Genomic DNA, 19,898 nt, shown 5'->3' with positions numbered 1-19,898 from the left:
GCTGGACAAAAAAGCAGCTCTAAAATTGTTAACGTTCTAATTTTAAGCCATTGCATTACTCTGTCACTGGCATCAATGAAGCAGCACTTGCCACTAATCTCCTGGCATATGCCTATGATTGAGCAGCAGAGAGAGGGATCTGAATTGTCATTTCTAGCTTCACTGATGATCTGACATTCTCTGAGCAATCAACAGATCTCAGAAGATGAAAGTGCAAATCCCACACAGTCTGTTTGAACCAAGAAGGAAAGTCAATGGAAGCACATCTGAAATAGCTGCAGCCACGAGGAGAGGACAAAACAATATGGCTCTCAGACAAAAGAATTCAGTTCTGTTTATTTTGACATTAAGAGAATGGGGTTGAATGAGAATGTGTGTTGCATTGTTTTCAGCATGTCTGGCATTTTGAGGTGTAGTTTTGTGTGAAAATGAGGTGTAGTCTCTGGTTGCAGAGTCTTAAATATGATGATGCTTTATTTGAAACTTCTCGAACAGTAGAGGTGGTGCTTTTGGGAGGACTTAGATGTTCACAAATCATTGTCTATGAAGTTGGATCTCATTTTGATACTGGAAAGTGTCTTGACATTTTTTATTATTGTTACTGCTTTTATTGTTATTTTACTGTTAAGTGCTGAGTATCTTTGGGCCTGCTGGCTAGAGGGAACTGTAAGACATTCAGTACATCTGAAACTTCCTATGTACAAGATCCAGGCATGGATTTGAGTGCCTGGCACCTCTAGTAAGCATCTTGAGTCAGGTAATGTAAGCTTAGAACAACAAAATTAGATTCAGATGCTCCCTTCTTTTTTTTTTTTTTTTTTTGGTCCCTGTTGCGCTCCTAAGTCAAACTATTTACTGTAGAATATAGTTGAATTGCTTGTTTTATCTCAGAAAAAAAATATGCCTTTGTTGCTCTTTTGGACTGATGTTTTCCTTAGCTTGCTGTTGTGGTTTAGCTATACCCTTCCTTCCCTCTTGATCTTTTTAATTTTTTTCACACCATGCACTGGTCTTGAGTTCAGCCTTCTCTGCTGGCTGATGAAGTTGTCTTTTCCATGCCATAGGAGCCTGCTGCCTAGGCATAGGCATACACTGATAAACCCTTTGCTTTTGTGTTAGAATTGGTGTTTTGTTTTGATACAGTATGTATCATTTCCCATTGGAAACCACTGTTATTGTATCTTGGAAAAACCCTGTTACTTGGCATTAGCAAAGGAAGCAGAGTTTAAAAAGAAAGGAAAAAAAACCCACTTTAATTTAATAAGCAGTATTTTGGGGTTCCTTTTGTTATGTGCTACCTTTTGAATTCTGTAAAGCAGCATGCAGATCTAATCCACAATAGCGTCACTGCGCTGGGCTGCACAAGTAAACACTGTAAATGGGAGGAAGCACCTGCGTATCGCTATTGTCTCTCTTCTTCCAGTAGCAAAAGTCTCGGGGCTGACTCTGCTCCAGCCAAACGTTCCAGGCAGTGGGAATCCACAGGCAGAGAGCAAACCTCGCTGCCCTGGGCTGGAGCAGTGAGAGCACCTCGGGGGACAGCTGGCCATGGAGGGGAGCGTGGGGCTGCGTGTGGACACCCGCACACGGGTGGGGTACCGGGCACTCGCCCATCACCTCGGCCTTGGCCCCGGCAGTGCAGGATGCCGGGATCACAGGAGCCAGCAAGGTGGGTCTGGGCAAGGCGTGCTCTGCCTGGGACTATTGTGGGGCTGGGGAGGCTGATGAACCCTGAGAGCCACAGTGCTCTCAACACAATTAATGCTCTGGAATTATTGCTGTGGTCTCACGCATTAGGTTTGTGTAACCGAGTGCTTGACTTGACTGCTTTCCCATGGAGTTTGTGTTTTTACACCATTCCTTATTGAGGAACTGGTGAAGTGTGTTATGGTCATAGATATAACCTGTAGCAAGTTTACAAGACAAGGTTTAAAGCTGAAAAATCTGGTTTGAATAGAAGAGCGCTAAAGGCGAAAATTTCTTTAATTTACCCAAGACAGGTCAGGAGGTGACTTATCATGGCCCAAAAGTATCTGCAAACAGAAGTGCTGGTATAAAAATTCCTTTGAGCTAGGAAACCAAAACATTACAAAGTTAATTGATTTGAAGCTCAATTTGGGTAAATTCAACTTAGAAAATACTAGGATGGGTCTTCTGTTTCTGTTGCTGTTTTAATGCTGTGTCTGTGCCTTGTGAGAAATTGTGGGGAGCATAGAAATCACAGGATACAAGTGCTTAGTGTGGTATAGGAAATCCTGTTAGAGTAGCCTCACTTTGGGATTTTTAGATTTTCAGTCTCTATGAGACATTTTATGGTGGTATAGTACCTGGGGAGCTGGAACTACATCTTAATTTATTGAATGTTCATTTATTGAAATTTTAGATGCCTTTGATGAGATGTTAGTAATTATTCTATTAATCCTTCTAACATCAGTTTCCATTTAGGAGAAATTGTCTTTGTGCCCTCTAGTGGAAAAACTATTTAGTTGAAAGCTTCTAAATTGGGTGAAGTTTTTGCAGAAAAAGGTGGAATGTGTGAGAAAAGACATGGAGGAGCAGAACAAGGCTGGAGAGATGAAGGGTTGCAAGAGGTGGATGTGCTCTGTGCTTCCTCTGCTTCAGTCCTCACAAAACTGTGATGGTGAGGATGTGCACAGACTTTGTCAAATAGAGACGATATTATCCAATATTCACATCAGCTGGACTTGGTGAAATTATTCTAGGTATAATTATGAGGAAAACCTAGTCCCAGCAAGCTCTGAACACTGGTCAATCATTGGTGATTGCCGTCGATGTTCCCCAGAGATGTGGTAGAGAGGGAAGCGCAAAGCAAAGCCCGCTCCAGATCGTTAAACAAAGGAGAAGGAAAGACCCAGAAAATGAAAGATCAAGGAATCTGACACTGGTTCCTCAAAATTTCCAGAGCACTTTGTACACAGCAGAGAGGAGGATGGAATCCGAAGAAGAAAGCTGACTTAAAAACAAATAGGCAAATCTGTCCAATTTCCATGTGTAATGGGGTAACTCTTTAATGTGTGAGAGGGCTGCTGATGTGACTGAGGCTTAGGAGCAGTATTTAGATCATCTTGGTGAACAGCAAAACCAACAGGGCACCAGCATGATGAGGAATAGGGAAGATGAGGGTGTGCAGGTGGCTCTGAAGGGAGCAGGAGCTTGATGCCTGAGTGCAGTGGGCAGGGTGGTACGGGATGGTGAGGGCTGTTGTGCGTGGCCAGCCCAAACAAATCAACAGCGTCCTGAGGTTTGAGGACAAGACTCAGATCTCTCTCTGAGTCATCCTTACAGAAGCTCTGTGTGTAAGGCTGGGCTGGTAATCACTTCCTGCTGCACCGAGGGGAGCTGGGCAGTGCAGGGCAGGAGGAGAATGGTAAAGGCTGCAAGTCTGGAGATGAACCACAGAGGTGGGAGGCTCAGCAAATGAGGCTGGAGAGGAAAAACTGAAGGAGTTGTATTTGGAAATATAGGCCTGAGTGCAGGCAACACATTTTCTGATGCATAAAAGATTTCTGTAAAAAGGATGATCATCAGCTCTTAGTTCCCACAGGAGAAAAATACCTTGATTTGCCTGGAAAAAATACTCAAGGTACAGATTGGGGAAGAGTTTCTCACTAGGAGGTAATGAAGCAAGAGCAAAAGAAATTGTGAATCTGCTTGACTGGAGGATTTGCAGAGCAGTTAAAGCAGTGCCTCTTGCTGATGGTGTGATTTCTCCCCCTCTGTTGCCTTCTGTCCATCCACCCACTACACAGGGTCTATTTCACTCATTAACCCTCCAAGCTGGACTTTTTTTTCCTGTTGCTGGAGTTGCTTTTAGGAGCCAGGGGTCAAAACTAGTAGCAGTGTAGTAGGCTATTGCATGGCTTTGGGATATAAATTCTGCTCTCAGTGCAGTCATGAAAACTTCAAGCACAGATGTAGATTGCAAGAAGCTGCTGCTGTCCCATACATCTTGCCTTCTCTGTTTCTTTCTGGGGCTGCTCATTTGGGATGCTACGAGAGCAGCAGATGTGAATGTGATGGAGTCCCCACACCCCCCTCCCATCACTGTCATCCTCCCTTTCCTTGTACTGGACTGTCATTCTTGTTTATTTTGGTTTGAATTATAATTCCAAAAACTCTTACAGTGTTGTTTATGTGCTGTGTGTCGTGAGTCACTGTTTGTGTTTGCTGCCGTTCGCGTTGCCACTCCTCTCCCCCTGTCTTACGCTTGCAGCCACAGTTCCCCTCCCAGTATCTTGGAGCCTCTTCTATTCTGAGTCTACAATGCTCAGCATTCCTGTGAGTGCAGGGAAAAGCAAGCTGTCAGGGAGGATCCAGGATTAGCCTTTTTTCCCCCCTTTGTTTTATCTTTCTTCTGGCATTTTGTAAGGGTCCTTGTTCAAATCAAAAGATTCCTTGGAGACTCCTTCCCTGAGATCTCTGTGCTCAAGTAGTCTCTTATCATATTTCTACCAGGCAGTGAGATCAATACTGCATTTTCTGGCTTGCTGATTTCAGGGATGGGGGAAAAATCATGTTAAAAAGACCTTTTTTGAAGTTACTGAGATGCCCATGCAATTCCAGCACCTGCTGTCACAGTGGAGGTGTTAAGCCCTTCATGTGCATTGTCACTGGGGTGGAGACTTCGGCATCGTGCACAAGATCATAAGTTTGGCCCAATAGGGGCTGACCACACTGGCCTCTGAGAGGGGCTGTGGGTGCTCTGGATGGGGAAGAGACTCTCCATGCCCTCATGGCCTTGGGCAATCCCTTGTGCTTCTTCTTGCTCCTGGTAAAGTGCCATCATTGCTAGCCAAGAAAATCCTACAGCTCTGTGTCTGTGAAATCTGAATGGTAATGGCTTGCAAGTCACGCTGTGGATGTATCAAGGAGAAACAGAAAATTTATTTGTGTCAGCTTAAAGGAGCTTCAGCTCACAGAGCTCCATATGGGACAATTAATGATGGGTCCGAGTCTGTGTCAGGTTGTCCAGAGCAGAGCAAATGTTTGCTTGTGAATCTACTGTAAAATAACTTCAAGCTTCCTGTGCCTCAATTAGCAGCCTTGATAGAGAGCAGGCAGGTTTTCAGGTAAAAAATGTCCATTTTGACTCTTTTAAGTGTTCTCAGGTGGCCCATGGAATGTAAATGTTTTACTCTATTTGTAATGCAAAACCTTTTAATTATCTCCAATTCATAAATCCCTAGTTTGGTACTTCAGTGCTTGTAAGAAAATGCTCATCTTTTAGTGTGTAGTAATCAGTGTCAGAGGAAATGAGGAATAGATGGTGTGTTTTAAATGGTGTCAGTTCCAGCAACTGGAATGTATAATTTAAGTCACTTACATTTAATCATCCTTTAAACACGGAATTCCAGCCTCTGCTGCTTGTCTCCCAGGAAGATGACAGCTTTTTAATGCCACTATGGCAACACTCGAAAGTTCCTTAAACTGCTGCAGGCTGTGATGTGGCTCTGTACCACATGTATTGGTGCATCCATGGCTGCTTCTTCGAGCCTGGATGTAGCTGGATGCAGGGGTTGGGCTCTGCTGCACCCCCCCTGCCCCCGCCCCAATTTTGGGAGTCTCAACTGTTCTACCTTTTTATGGAGCTGTAACATCTGTTGTAAGTACCACCGCAAATGTAACAGCTGCTGAGGGTGGGATTTTGGATCTGGGGTCTGTGTATAACAGCTAAACATATTCTAGCAATTCAGCAGTTTGAAAAATAAAGCAGTGGCTCTGTACCACATGTATGGGTGCATCCATGGCTGATTCTTCGAGCCTGGATGTAGCTGGATGCAGGGGTTGGGCTCTGCTGCACCCCCCCTGCCCCAGCCCCAATTTTGGAAGTCTCAACTGTTCTACCTTTTTATGGAGCTGTAACATCTGTTGTAAGTACCACCGCAAATGTAACAGCTGCTGAGGGTGGGATTTTGGATCTGGGGTCTGTGTATAACAGCTAAACATATTCTAGCAATTCAGCAGTTTGAAAAATAAAGCAGATAATAAAGCTGTATTCATCGTGCTCTGGATCTCTGTGGTGGGGATGTTTCCTGATGGAGTGAGATTGTGCCTGGTTCAGACTGGGTTCCAGTGCCTGGAAGTGTGACGCTTTGATTTCATGCATTTCAGCAAGGAAAGAGGGCAATGTGGGATGCAGCAAGTCCTGGTCCTGCCTGGGGAGCAGAGCAGCAGTGCCCTTGGTGCTTGTGGGACCCCACCAGTTGTGACCATTGTGTGTCGGGCTGGTGACGTGCACACAAGACACTTGCTCTTCACTTCAGTGACAATGTGCATGATTTCAACCTGCATATGTATATGCATATATAAATACATGTGCACGTATATAAGGAAGACTGCAGGCATTTTTAAAAAGCAGCTGAGAAGCCCTGTATGTATTTGGGATCATGTGGGATTCTGGCCCCTGGGTGCCTCCCCTCTGCCTGCTCCTCGTCCCTGCCCCCATGGGCAGTCTGGCTGTGGATGAAATAATTTAATGCAATTCTTGCTCCCAGCAGCTGGTTGATGGCATCAATGGAGTGAGTGAAATTTCACCCATAAAAAATACATCCGAGCTGCTGGGGAATGAGTCCCACAGCAGGGGTTAGGAGCAAAGGGTCTGTGAGTTCAGAATCGGTCACCTTTATTTGTGATTGCCCATCGAGATGGCATTAGAGCTGGCTGACCATCTATGTGGGCAATAGGTAGCTTTTGTTGTGCCTAGCGGTCGAATGGTATAGTCTTAAATTAGAAGCTGCCACTTCTACTTAGAATAAAACTTGCTTTTCTCTATATGTATGAAAATGGGAGCCTGCTGAGCTCCATGGAATGTGCACTGGATTTGCAAAGGAGCCCATTAGTGCTTGCGGAGGTTGAGAGCGAGGAAGGGGCAGCGGGAAGGAACATCTTAATGAGCCAGGGTGAGGAGTTGACATGAGGACACGGAGCACTTGGCGGACACGAGGACACGGAGCCCTCGGAGCCACCTTCTGCTGTGGGAAGAATCCGGCTGTCGCTGGAGGAGTGGCAAACTCGGGGAGCGGGCGGCTCAGCGCTACTGTGGCCCAGGGGAGGAGGAGATTTCCAAACTGCCTCTCCCAGAGTGCCCTGCAGCGTTGGAGGTAGTTCAAATGTGGATCAGGACATGGTGGAGGAGCTTCAGTTCTTTCCTGCCCACAGCCACTAAATGAATCAGCCACAGAGGAGGGAAGAGCTGCTGCTGACCTCATTTCCCTGGGGCTCAGGGGGCCTGGGTCAGGCAGGGTAGGAGGGTGGCAAATTCAGCCTGAGCTGTGGAGAGGATTCTGCTCCCATGCAGAATGGGTGGGAGAATAGTAAATGGGTGTCAGCCATGGTCTGAGTCCAGCACAGCTTGGAGCAGCCTCGAGGTCACTCCCATGGCTGATTTCACTCTGGCTGCACCTACTCGGAGTAGGGGCAGAACTGGCCCCTCTGACTTCCACAAAAACCTCTTACAAACACCCAGGCTCAGCAGCACCCATGGTGTGGGCTGGCCAGGAGCTCCCCTGTGCTGGGACTTCTTCCTGGCAGTGCTGCCATGCCACATCTCCCTTTCCCCACACCAAAGCCATCCTGGATGGGGACAAGAGACCCTCTGTGATGCTCTCTGGTGCCATGGGAATGGCCCATGTGCATCAGAGCACATCTCAGGTTTCTGTCGGGAGGGACCTGCTAGAGGTGCGGTAGAAAAATCTGGTGGAGGGGTGCAGGGGTTAATTTTTGTTAGTATTCTTTAATTTTTGTAGAGCTTCTCTTCCTGGAGTGGCTCAGAGTTGGCAGGTGCCACCAGGCTATGCTGCGTTGGCTTTCACTGGCAGTTTCATCTCAAAAATTGGGGGATCTGTAGGGTTTGGGGAAGAAGATCTTACAGTGGAACATGGAACCCTTTGTCTGTCTTTAGAGGCCTCCAGGTTGTATTTAGTTTTTAATTTTATTATTTGAAAGATAAGCACTCTGTAGTGACAGGAGGAACTAAAGGTATAATTGTGAGTTTGTTCTGTTCGTGTCACCTTGCTTCATATTGTTGAAGGAGTGGTAGAAAGCACATAATTTCCTTGCATTTATTCGCTGCTCAGAATTACTCACAGCGTAAATTTCTGGGGGAAAAAATGCAAGCAAACAACTCAGATGTTCATGTAATTTGTGAGATAAGCTAGAAAAAAAAAGCATTTAGCTTACTTAGTGCCCACTCCCCCTGAGATTTAAAGCAACAGTAAGTGTTGAAGGCTTCTTTGCTCTAGGATTTTTCCAGTTTTGTAATGTAAAGGTTTGTTTCTCTTGTTCCCTGGGCAAAAAGATGATCCAAAAGCCTTTTCCTTAATAAAAGTACGTGTTTCTACTTTATCGCATGGCTCCAGGAGCTGAGGTTTTTTAGGAAAACCATCAGATATGTGTGAAAATCATCAGTGTTGGCAGCACTGAAGTCGTTAAGGACAAGTTCAGTGCTGTATGTGTTCAGAGCTGAGTGTATTGGGACTGGGGAGGTTGCAGCAGTCTGGCATGCTGAACAGCCTGGCTGTTTGAAAGCTCCTGGTACAAGTGCCTCTGATTATATCTTGAAGTTTATTTTCTACTGCACTTGATAAAACTTTGTTCACTGCACTGTTTGACTTTAAAAGGCGAAATCCTGGAGAAGTGCAAGTAGCTTCTTCAGGGAAACGTGGATTTTGCTCTTGGCAAGCTGTTGACATCAAGGCTGCAAATAGAGATGTGCTGTGCACCTTTGCTGTTCAGGGTGCTTGGAGGTTTCTCATTTTCCTGTCTCCAGTGACATGTGACTGTCCAGTTGGGTGTCTTGAGCTGTGCTTCCCCAACACAAGTCCTTGTGCAGCAGGAGGCCAAAGCCATTCTGATGGTGACTGGCATGGCCTCTCAGGCTGCTTAGCTGAGCGTTTTACAGAAAGACCCGGTTTCAACTGAACATTTTCAAAATTCATGAGCTGGACATTGACCTCTCCCTGCTTCATGGTAAAGCATGAGGCTGCCAGGTCCTTTCCTGGTATCACCAGATCCCCCATCCTCAACATCTCTTCCCAGCTGTGCTCTGTGGTGACAGTGACCCCTGGGAAAGGTGTGTAGCTCCTGCTGAGGGCTAACCCACACCTGCACCACTCCATCCCCCAGGCCACCCTCCTGTTTCCTTTTCAGTTAGTTTAACCTGTGCTAAATTTCAGAATAAAGTGAACCAGTCTCATACCACAGCTCCCATGAGCACCAGGGGAGACCTGAAGAAAGAAGAGGGCTGTGCTCATACTGACAGTTTCTGTCTGGGTCCCAGGTGCTGGTAACACTGGACTTGAGTTCTCTACTTTCAGTTTGACTGAGCTGCTTCTGCTCCCCCTGAGACCCAGCTCAATTAAAAGGGCATATTTACAGATTGGGAAGACCTGGGGAAATGGCATAATTTACAAGGCAGATATGCTAAAAATGGACATTTCTGTGGCTGGACATGCACATCAGCAAGCCAGCTCAGCCCCAGCTGGCTGGGGGGATGTCAGGCACTGCACGGGCACTCAGGGGAGCCTTGGTCCCTGTCCCAGCCGTCTGGCCAGACTGGCACCAGTGTCTCACACAGATAGAACACTTATAAAAAGTTGGCTGGTTTAGGATTTTCACCTGAGGTGCAACGTAGACATGTTGTGGGGATCTTGCTGTGCAATGGGCAGAGCGATCCCTCTGGGAGAGCAGCAGCTGCTCAGCCAATTGCGGGTTTTTGTGCTGGAGTGAGGATGACATAAGGAGGCTATATGGAAATTGGATCACATTCTGATGCAAGATTTCTGGCAACCTTCGACTCCAGGGAAGCAGTAGTCCCTGAATCAAATGTGCACTTCCAGCTGTGGGCAAGCAGCCTGCCTTTTTCATCCTTCTGCCCGTTTTCCTTTCTGATCTGTAAGGTTTCACATCTCGACTCCAGCAGCTTTGGTTATATTGCTGGCACTGTTTGGATACTAGAGGAGACTTTTTTTGACAGTCACTTGGGAACTGTTCCTTATTTGCCTAAGTTCTGGGTTTACGGTGATGCAAGCAACGTGATACTATTTAGCAGCTATAATAGAGGTCAAGGTCCTCTTGTCTTAGGTACTGTAAAAATGCCTTGTAAAAGGTATTATCCAAATGGGCTACAGGGAAGGCAAGCAAAAGAAAGAATAAACCAGGCCTTCACAGCTGCTCCTTATAGATGTGAAGCTGAGGCACAACCAAAAATGCAGGTGTGTTTCATCAGCACCTGAAATGGGACCCAGATCTCCTGTGTTTTGCTCCAAAGGACTTTTTGTTCATATGGGTTGATTCAGAGTCAGTTGCTAAAACAAGCTAAGGCTGCATGCGCTTTGCTCACAGCTTTATCCCCTTTTGAGTTGAAATGCTTTGAAATGGATCCAGTATAAAGCTCATCCACTCCTGGGACATCCCTAATCTACTTTCAGGGAAGCTTTTTTTCTCCTGAAACCTGGCCAGGGAGGAAGTGGGAGCATGCTCAGTGTCCCAGGTATGAAGCAGAGGAGTGCCTGTGGTCACACCCTCTGCCGGCAGCTCATCTGTCTCTGCTTGGGGATCCCAAAACAGAGGGAAGGAGCGAGAGAAGGCAGCAGGTAAGGAATGCTGAGCACCATCTTGCATGGCATAACTGACCCCTGGGCAGGTTTTGTCTTCTCTCTAAGATGCAAGGAAGAGGCTTGAGTGAGTGAGTCTGGAAAGAGTTTCCAAAGGTTCATCCCCATGGTGGCTGCTACAGCTCTTTGTTTGCTCCTTCTTCCCATTCTTTAGAGCCATATTGAGAACTGGGGTGATTTGGTTTGTCTCTGATGAAGTTCCTGCTCTGTGGGCTGTCAGGGCAGAGCTTGGCCCGTGTCTTAACACTCGGTACCATTGTCAGCTTTGGCTCCAGCTTTTATTTTTGGAAATTAGGTTTACAAGCTGCAAGATTTATCAAAATCAGCTGTTGGATAATTTTTTTCTTAAAAAAGGAAAATAAATCCTCCTCAATTTCTGGCTTCTCTAAAAATAGTAAAATTCTTGCCCTGGCTGGTGTTAGGTGGCTTCCAGACAGGGCGGTGCTCTGATCCTGTCCTAGTGTAGCTAAGAAATTGTGTGTGTTCTTTGCTGCATTGAAAGCCTAAATATTTATGTTACATTTCTGGTTCCTTGCCGTGATCTTTACTTATAGATCATTGTGGTTATAGTTTCTAAATGATTTGAGCTCTAATAAATACTTTATTATGTTTCATATCAACAAGCCAAAATAATAATTGATCTTTCAGGATATAAACTCCTTTTATTACTTAAGGTATTGTTTGCTTTTACTGTTCAAGTTGTTTACAAGGAATTGTTTTTATGCAATATATTGTTCACTTGTGTATTCTGAAAGAATAACAATAAAACATTATTGTGCTCCTGATTTCCCTTTGAAAAGGCACAGTAACCCTCCAAGCATGGTTGCTTTCCGTGCTATAATGGTTCTGTGCTCTTTACCATTGTTTTCCTTAAATAAAAAGCACAAGATGATCCTGCCATACAGAAACAAGCAATTGTTTCTGTAAACAGTGTGTGCCTCTGGTATCTGTAGCAAGTAACTAGTTTCTTGTTTATTATTTTATCTTCTTAATGAGAAATCAAGTTGCTGATACTTCCTTGTTTTTTGGAACTAATTGTACCATGATTTTAAAAAGCACTTAATATAATTGTGAGTCATTAGCTTCTGATACAATGTGATGTAAATGGAGGAAGTCTGTATCTGAAGGGCTCTCATGGCACAGATCATGCCAGCAAGGATTGCTCTTGTGGTCAGTGAATTCCTAAATTCAAAGCCTCCTGTTGCTTGGTGCAGGAGCAGAGGTAGGGAGCAGCCTGTCCATGGGCATTGAGTAAGGCTCATGCAATTGGGAAAACTTGTGGATCCCAGAGCTAAGTATGGGCTCAAATACCTGATGGAACTCAGCTGTAACTTGTTCTCCCCTATTGCCTTGCACCTGCATGTCCTGGAGATTGTCAAGGGGCCATGGTGGGGAGAGTTGGGGAGATTTTGTTCTTTGCTTTGAAGGGCTGGTGATAAATGTCAGTCCCCCACCTCCAATCATCTTGTTGGGCAATACAAATGATCCCCAGGTGACTGATGGGGAAGGGAAAGGTCCACATTAACAGCCCGGACTGCAGCCACAGGGGAGTGCTCCTAAAGGTGCAGAAAATGTTTGTGGAGTGAGCTTGTTGGGGCAGCATCCCTGGAACCTGGAGGGACAGTGCCAGCAAAGGGCCTATCTCTGGGCAGAGGACATGCCCAGCAGGTGCCACGAGGTGAGCAAGAGCTGTAGATCCTTCTGGGACACTTGCAGATGCTGGAAAGGGCTGTGGGTGTTTGAGCTGCAGCAGGACAGACACGATGCAAGGGTGTGGGGAGAGGGCTGGTGTTACAGCGGGGATACTGCAACACGCGTATCAGACAACGAGGCCTGTGGAAAAGAGATAGATATGGACTGATTCTTGATAGATGTTTCAGAGATGTTTATTTCTCCAGCCGCATGGCTGGGGCTCTGCCGAGGAGCTGTCGCAATCACAGGACCCGAGGGTCCTTGCCTGCGCAGGGAACACAAAACAACCAATGGGGAATGAGGCTGAGCAGGGGCAGGGGAACCTCGTGTCTCCCCCCAGGGCCCCTGTCCCAGGACCCCACGGCAGGGGGAAGGGACCCTGACAGGCTGGGTCCTGGGCCATGTTAGTGCTGCTGGTGCCCTGCCTGCCCCTTGCCTGGGCAGGAATGGCAGGCAAGTGGTTCTTCTTCATCAGGCAGAAGGGGTTGATATATTTTCATGTCCAAATCTTACTACTAGGTGTGTTGCTCAGTTTGATAGGCATTACCCCAGCCTAGAAATACTGACTGCTATCACTTGCTGGTGTGCCCTGTGCTCTTTCCAGCAGCAGCTTTGTCATAGTCTGTGGGTGACAAAAGCACCTGAGGGGGGCATGGACTGTTCTCCCTGTGAGGATCCCTGGGTACTCTGCTGTTCCCTGCTGCAGCATTGCTGGCAGCTCTCCTGAGTTCCTGTGCTTGTCTGATAGTGGGAGAGACAGTACGGTTCAGGGCAAACTTTGGGTTGTCTCATCATCCATCCTAATTAGGTACTTTATAAGGTAGATAGTTTGTTCCTTTTTTTTTTCTTTTTCCTTTTTCTGTCTTGAAGTAACTTTGCTGGAGCCCGAAGGCTTTACGTTCTCTCTGTAGAATCTTCTGACTGCAAAGCTTGAGGGATGTGTCCCTACTGTATAATGCTCTTGGATCACTCACAGAAAGCAGATTACAAACCTTGCCACTATGTTTTGCACGCCGCAGCTTGAAACCTTTAAGCCTGGAAGGTGGGCTGCCCAGCTCCTGTCTTCCAGAGAGAGCCTTTGAGAAGAGAAAGCTGGTGTCTCTTGCTGCTTCCTATCTCCTGAGGCATTATCCATCTCCAAAACTGTTTCTCTGTGAATGAGTTTAACGGTAAAACAAAGCCTGGCAATATGCAGTCTTCCAAAACTGTGCATTTTCAGTTTTCTGATCTTGCTGCCTTTTGTCTCTGGGCTGTTCTGACCTATTCATGTCAAGAGAGCAAAGAATCTGTGAGACTCAGATAAATTTGTACAGCCTCTGCATAGTCTAGGAGGAGGTTTAATTTGATCTGACATTTACTAATCTGCCAAGACTTTCAATGATTTGTTTTCATACCAAGTTGAGTTTCATATCCCATAGAGAAATGGGTAAACATATTGCATTAGTAACAACAGCAAGTGTACAAAGCCAAGAATCTGTATTTATGCACTTGAAACTTCCTTTCTGCTTGCTTTTTATGGCAATTTATTCCTCTTGCTAATTGTCAGGTTGCTAATTTCATTCACCTGGTAAAGTGCTGGCAGAGTCTTAGCTGTGAATTATGTGAGGCGTTTTGTTTGTTTTAGTCGTGCATTGCATTTGTTTTTTTCCTAAGTCTGTTGCCTTAATGCGCTGGTTGTAAAAGTGATTCCAAATATCAGATTGTTTTTCTACCCACCACATGTGACTGGTCTGACAGCAGCTTGTGTAGTGTACAGATATTCTTGAATTTAAGTCCTTAAATGGCTCTTACACTACAGTGGGAAAATCCTTGATTATTTATGTTTCTCAAACTTTGTGAGTAAATTAGTGAAACAGTGAAATTCTCCAGTGCTTTCTTTTTTTGTGTTTTGGTTGGTGGTTTTTTTTTTTATTCCCCCTGTCAATGTCTTTTAAATTTATTTTACTTCTTTTATATATTTTAGGACACCCTGATTAGGTAATAGGAAAAAAAATTGAAACTTGTGTTTTGATCTGGAATCTGTATTCAATGAAATCATACTAGGAGTTTACTTGAACCCTGGATTAGAAAAAATAATTTTACAGTTGTAATTGTTGTATCTGAAGCCCAGAGGATGGGATCCCTTTTTTGTAGATACCGTTCCCTTACAAAAATCCATAATGATGGCATAAATGTGGCATGGGGAAGTTTATTCATGAGAAAAATCCATTGCCCTTTTAAGGAAAAAAAAAAAAAACCAAAACCAAAACAAACCAAGAACATGCACCCTGTCCTTACACTGCTAATTTTGATTTCAAGCCTGAACAATGTATTGCCTGCCATAAAGTAAAGCATAATGATGGAGCTGACCATAAAGATTCCTGTGCCTGGGACACCAAAGGTGCTCATGTGGATTATCCCATTGGTTTAGGTTTATTTTCTGTGAGAAGTCTGTTCTGAAGCTGAGACATTGGATTAAGGTTTCCAGGACTGAGTTTGAAGCTTGTGGGTGGATGCAGCCCTACTGTGGGTGCAGCACTGCAGTGCTTGTGATCCCCCCTCATCAGCGTCTCTGCTGTCACTGCACCAGTGGCTTTACTGCTCCTTCCAAGTAAAACCCAAATCAGTACTCAGTGTGTGACCTTATGTTATGTAAGCTTTTGTTACCCAATTTCCATATTTGTTCCTTCCTTGCAAGCCCTCCAGCTCCTTGCTGGATGAAGCACAGTGGGTACTCTGTTCCCAGCTGGGAATGAGGTGATGGTGACTGCAAGGACATGTTAACCCCCACCAGGAGAAGCAGAAATAGCCTTTTACCACTCTGCTTTCCTAACTCCAGCAACGTCCCCTTTATGTGGGGAGAGGGCTCCAGCCAGCATAGCCAGCTCCAGGGCCTTGTGGCAAGTCATCAATGTCCTTGTTTTATTTCCTCAGATTGTATTTCATTAACCTTTTGCCCTGCTTGCTTACTGCAGACTAATTTCTGACAAGCACATGAGTGAGCTCGGGGGTTTCTGGCTTCCTCTACCCTGCTGTGCACACAATCAATACACTCCACCTTTCCAGTGGATGTGTTGGAACTGCTGGCTGAGCTCCTCAGCATCCTCCTCCTTGCCTGTTGCAGCATCCCTGCCCAGAGCCAGGGAAGGATGCCTGCTTTAAAGCACTGGGGGATGGTTTCCAGCCTGGTAACCCAACAGCACTTGGGAAGGTGATCATTCTTTCTGGAATTAGTAAAACGTTAATTGGCTGCCAGTAAACCTGAGTCAGGCACAGCTGCCTGTGTGTTTGGTTTGGTTTGAAAACTATTTGGGATAAAATCTGTTGACAGCTTAAAGCTGTGTAGTGCTTTTTTAAAAAAAATTATTTCCATATTCTCACCCTGAGTAAGCTGGCAGACAGTCTGGGATGGTCACCAGCCATATTACTCAGGTTTTGGTATCAGCATATTAACTGCACATTTGGCATTTTACAGTTGCAATGGCTTTGTGTTAAGCAATTCTTTTGATAATAATCAGAGGGATTCTGAGTTGAGAGATGAATTTATCATGTCTGGATTCTCTCTTAGGGTTTAAAAATTAATACTAAGTTTTGAAGACAAAACCTTTTGTAGAAAGGCAGCTTGATTTTTAGAAGGAGTTTGAATAACTAACAGAATACTCATATCTTTTTTTTAACCCATAGGTAAACTCTGAGCAACTCTTAAGAGTAAATCCTCTTTCTTCATTAGGATTTTTGCTATGTATAAGTCATACCTTAAAAAAAAAAAAACCAAACTACTTTTTATTTTCTCTTCTCCCAAAGAGAGATTATTGCCCATTTTGTCAAATGCTGTGCAAGTGGGTAGGAAAGGTGGCTCTGAGTAGAGCTCTCCGCTCTTACCAGCGGTTCTGATGGTTGTCCAGAGTGACAGGGGAGAAGTTTGTCTGTCTGTTTTGGGGAACACAGCCTACCTTTGCCCAAGTGATTGCAAGTGTGGCATGAGTGGGGAATGATGCTGAAAGCCAGTGTGCTCTGCAGTCAGGTGGGGCAGGCTTTGCAAGGCGTGAGCTGTCTCACAGAGCCCGTCTTAGTAAATACATTTAAATACATTAATTGTCAGTATTTTGGACTGTTAATGGGAAAAGATGGTGAAGTAAAGAGGAGTCCTCACTTAATTTCAGCTACTGCTGCCCTTTAGTCTTATCATCCCTTAAACACACTCAACCCCTTAACTTCTCTTATTTTGTGGGGCTGTGGCACATCCACAGAGTGCAGAGTCATTAGCAGAGAACTGGTTAACAGAGTAAAGACTCTTTTCCCTCCTTGTCTTTTTCTCTCCATCTCCTTTTTTTTTTTTTTTTTTTTTTTTTTTAAAGTGACCTGGCCAATGCACTAAAGAGTTTGATTCTGAAAGCCTTAAAAATGCTGGTTCAGGCCCAATCACTTTTATATGCCATGGTTAAGTATGATATAGGTTTTAAATGTGTCAGAAGAAGCTTACACATGCATAGTTTGCTTTATGTCTTCAAATATTTGACATATGCAAAAAAAAAAGTTGTAACTCTTTGCTCACAGAAATGCTTTTAAAAGAAGCTAAAAAAGAGAGATTCTCTAGTTGTTTTCACCATGCTAAATGTTACCTCATTAATTCAACTTGATATTCATCATTAGACAATAAGGTTGACAAAATTCATCCTCACTTCACCCCGGCAGGATGGACCTGGGCAATTAATGGCCAAGTGGAGCTGTTTAAATGGTCCTTGGAGAAGGCCTTCTGCAAAGGAGGAGGTTTTTCATATGAAATATGATCTTGTTATCCTGACCAGTGAGCTGTTTGTTTAAAAGGCCAAGAGCATTACAGGGGTCTTAGTTCTCATGCCCAGAATTCATTGTCCAGGGATTTAGCATCTTTGTTAACTGTTTGCTGAACAAAGGTGATTTTAATGCTGTATGTTAAGGTAGGCTTTCACTGCCAACTGGTACAGCTGGGTAAGTGATCTGGGACATGTTGCTGTCTGTTATTATGGAAAGTTTCTTTAAACATCTCTTATTCATCTTTTTTATACAGTAGTACCTTCCTTTGTGTTCTTTTTGTTCAAGCAATTGGGAGATGAGGTTCTTATTAGTCCACTCTTCAGTAGCTACAGATTAAAAAAGGCCTTTTTATTAAAGCTCTGTTGTAATTTTGTAAGTAATACATTGTCAGGAAATCGAATACCCTTTTTTTTTTTTTACCAGAGTGGATAATTAACCACTGAAGCAATTTATCAAATGTTACCCAGTGGGTTCCCTGTCATGGAAGGCGCTAAGTCAAGGATTGATGTACAGGGAAATGCTCTAGTTAAAGCAGAAGCCAGGGAGGAATTGATTGATATGATGTGGCCTGTGTTACTTGGGGAGATGGGAATAGATCATCTTGGGATCCCTCAAGGCTATAAATCCATATGAATCTATTACCTCTAAATACTGATAGGAGATTAGATCTGGATGTGTAAAATGTCTTTAATTTCTCGGAGTGACGGCGGTGCCATATTGAGGCATTGTCCAGGTCCCAGCACGGTGTCACCTTGTGAATTACTGGGGTGATTTAATGAGCACTCCTGGGTTGCTGCCTCTGTGTGTTCACCAAAGTGAGCCTGGCTTAGCCTGGAGGGAGGGGAGATCAGGTGCTCAGAGACCAGGATGTCGCTGCAGAGATTTCACAGTGAGAGCTACCCTTCTCCACTGTTGGCAAAAAACCCCTCCAAGCTGAAATAATGAAGACCTGTTTGTTTTATGCTTTTTTTCCTAAGGAAAAGTGTCAGTGTTGAGGAATTTTATATATGTATATGTGTGTGTATATATAAAAGAAAAAAGATTAAATGGATTTTTTTTCTCTGTGCCTTTTTTTGTTGAATGCATTTACTTTCCTTAATACGAGAAAGTCTTGGAGGCTTTCAGGTTTTAATAACCTTTGGCTTTGAATTCTATCCAGTTCTGGTTGTAAAATGAATCCCCCATTTTACAGCTGAATAACTTTGGGAAGTGTTAGAAACCTGCCACCTGATTAAGCCCTTCAATGTCAGGATACTCCACATGTTTTGTAGGATTACTGGGAGTGTGCTTGAGAAGATGTTTTTCTATTTGTGCTTCTCTGCTAGTCATTGGATTCATAATAATGGTTATCTTTACTTTGTATTAGCATTTATGTAATCACAGATTTATTTGAGCTGCAGCCTGTTTTGAAAGCAATTGCTGTCTGAATGATGGTATAGCTCTGGTTGGTTTGGGAGGTGCCTGCCCATGAATACCAAAGGCTCATGGAGTGGTACTTTGTGTATTGTGGCTTAATGGAAGGGCTGTCTTTGATCCAATCTATATCACTTTATTATTAAGTGTTGAGAGAGTATGTCTAGTTGAATGAGGGAGTGAGAACTTAGTCATGGATTTTAGAATCAAGGTACTTAGATGCAAAAACAGATTTTAAAAAAAGCCCAGAGTTGATTGTTTACATGGGAGTCTGTTGTGAGTGGTTTGTTTTTCAGCAGTGGCTTGATATTTACTTCTCCCCTCTTCCTCCAGCTCGGTGTTGATGGGACTCTGCACATCTCAATCCTCCCCACTGAATGTAGATGCTGGGATATGGGTTCTGTCCCTGCTGCAGACGGGGCTCTTCCACTGCCCGGGCACTGACCTGTGCTTGGCACATGGGAAGTGCTGCTGGAGCCTTGGGGAACCCGGCTCTGCCTTCATAAAGCCAGGTCGGCACAGTTGCCCTTAACTGGACTGTTGCCAGTGATGAAACACCTTCCCCTCCATTTTTTTTAGGGATTTTTATGCTCATGTCCCTGAGCACTGAGTCAGAGCCCACTTCCTGGGGTTTCAGCTGCCGCCTCCTCCCCATTTCCAGAGTGATGCTGTCTGGCAGAAAAAGCAGGGATGGGCAGAGGAGGGTGCTGCAGAAAGCCTCCACCACTGGGTATCTGCTGCAGTCTCTCAGTCAGGTCCCACAAACAGATCTGCACCCTGTCTTTGAGATACCAGTTTTCTTGACCAATGGATTCAAAGGTCTATCTGTCTCTGCTTTATTATTGCTATTTATTGCCTCAGTGTTTGTTTGGCAGAAGGTTTTTGTGTTTAATACCAGCCCTGCTGCCCATTGCCAGGAAATTTAGAACCTGTGAGTGATTTCAAAGGCCATCTGACTCCAAAGCTTCCAGCAGGATTTATGTTTCTGCTGGTGCAGAGTTACAGTGTCATAAGCTTTTTATTTGTTCTTATTATATCATGGGCATCTGCAGACTGTTGAGTCCAGTTTTCTTCAGCTGTTTATGTGCAAATACATCTCTGATCTTGTGAAAGGAGGTCATTCATTATTTCCACTGACTGCTGCTCCACGAAAAAGCCCCCCCCAGCATCAGTCATTAAAAGGAAATGGAATTAGTTGTGCCAAAACTGATGGCTACAAAATACACATGACTCCACTGTTCATATGAAGGCTGAAAAAAGCTCTCGGTTATTGGAGTATACTCCTGATTCAGTATCCGATCAGGTTTTATGCTGGTAAATCTGGCTTGCTGTCTGCAGTTCAGCTGGCAGTGGGGCCTGGGGTGTGCTGCCAGGGCTGCAGTG

The 19,898-nt window shown here is 44.6% G+C and overlaps 1 protein-coding gene across 28 annotated transcripts in view; it reads left to right on the top strand.

The window, feature by feature from the left end:
* The first annotated feature begins 1,511 nt into the window (after positions 1 to 1,511).
* The window catches only part of MAGI1 (membrane associated guanylate kinase, WW and PDZ domain containing 1), a 289,089-nt gene continuing 270,702 nt past the window's right edge, over positions 1,512 to 19,898 (top strand). For 5 of the 28 annotated variants that reach the window (XM_017747195.1, XM_017747194.1, XM_017747181.1 and 2 more), the window contains exon 1: positions 1,516 to 1,669. In XM_017747195.1, coding sequence (XP_017602684.1) covers positions 1,549 to 1,669 — 121 coding nt within the window. In that variant the 5' untranslated portion in view covers positions 1,516 to 1,548. Of the gene's footprint in view, positions 1,670 to 19,898 lie in introns of all 28 variants that reach the window. The other 23 variants (XM_017747193.1, XM_017747192.1, XM_017747178.1 and 20 more) reach the window with 11 other exon arrangements.

This window comes from Corvus brachyrhynchos, unplaced genomic scaffold (genome assembly GCF_000691975.1).
Source record: "Corvus brachyrhynchos isolate BGI_N302 unplaced genomic scaffold, ASM69197v1 scaffold91, whole genome shotgun sequence".
In the NCBI taxonomy this organism is placed as follows: domain Eukaryota; kingdom Metazoa; phylum Chordata; class Aves; order Passeriformes; family Corvidae; genus Corvus; species Corvus brachyrhynchos.
The sequence above is the reverse complement of the archived record's forward strand: the minus strand, read 5'-3'. Positions and strand labels throughout refer to the sequence as shown.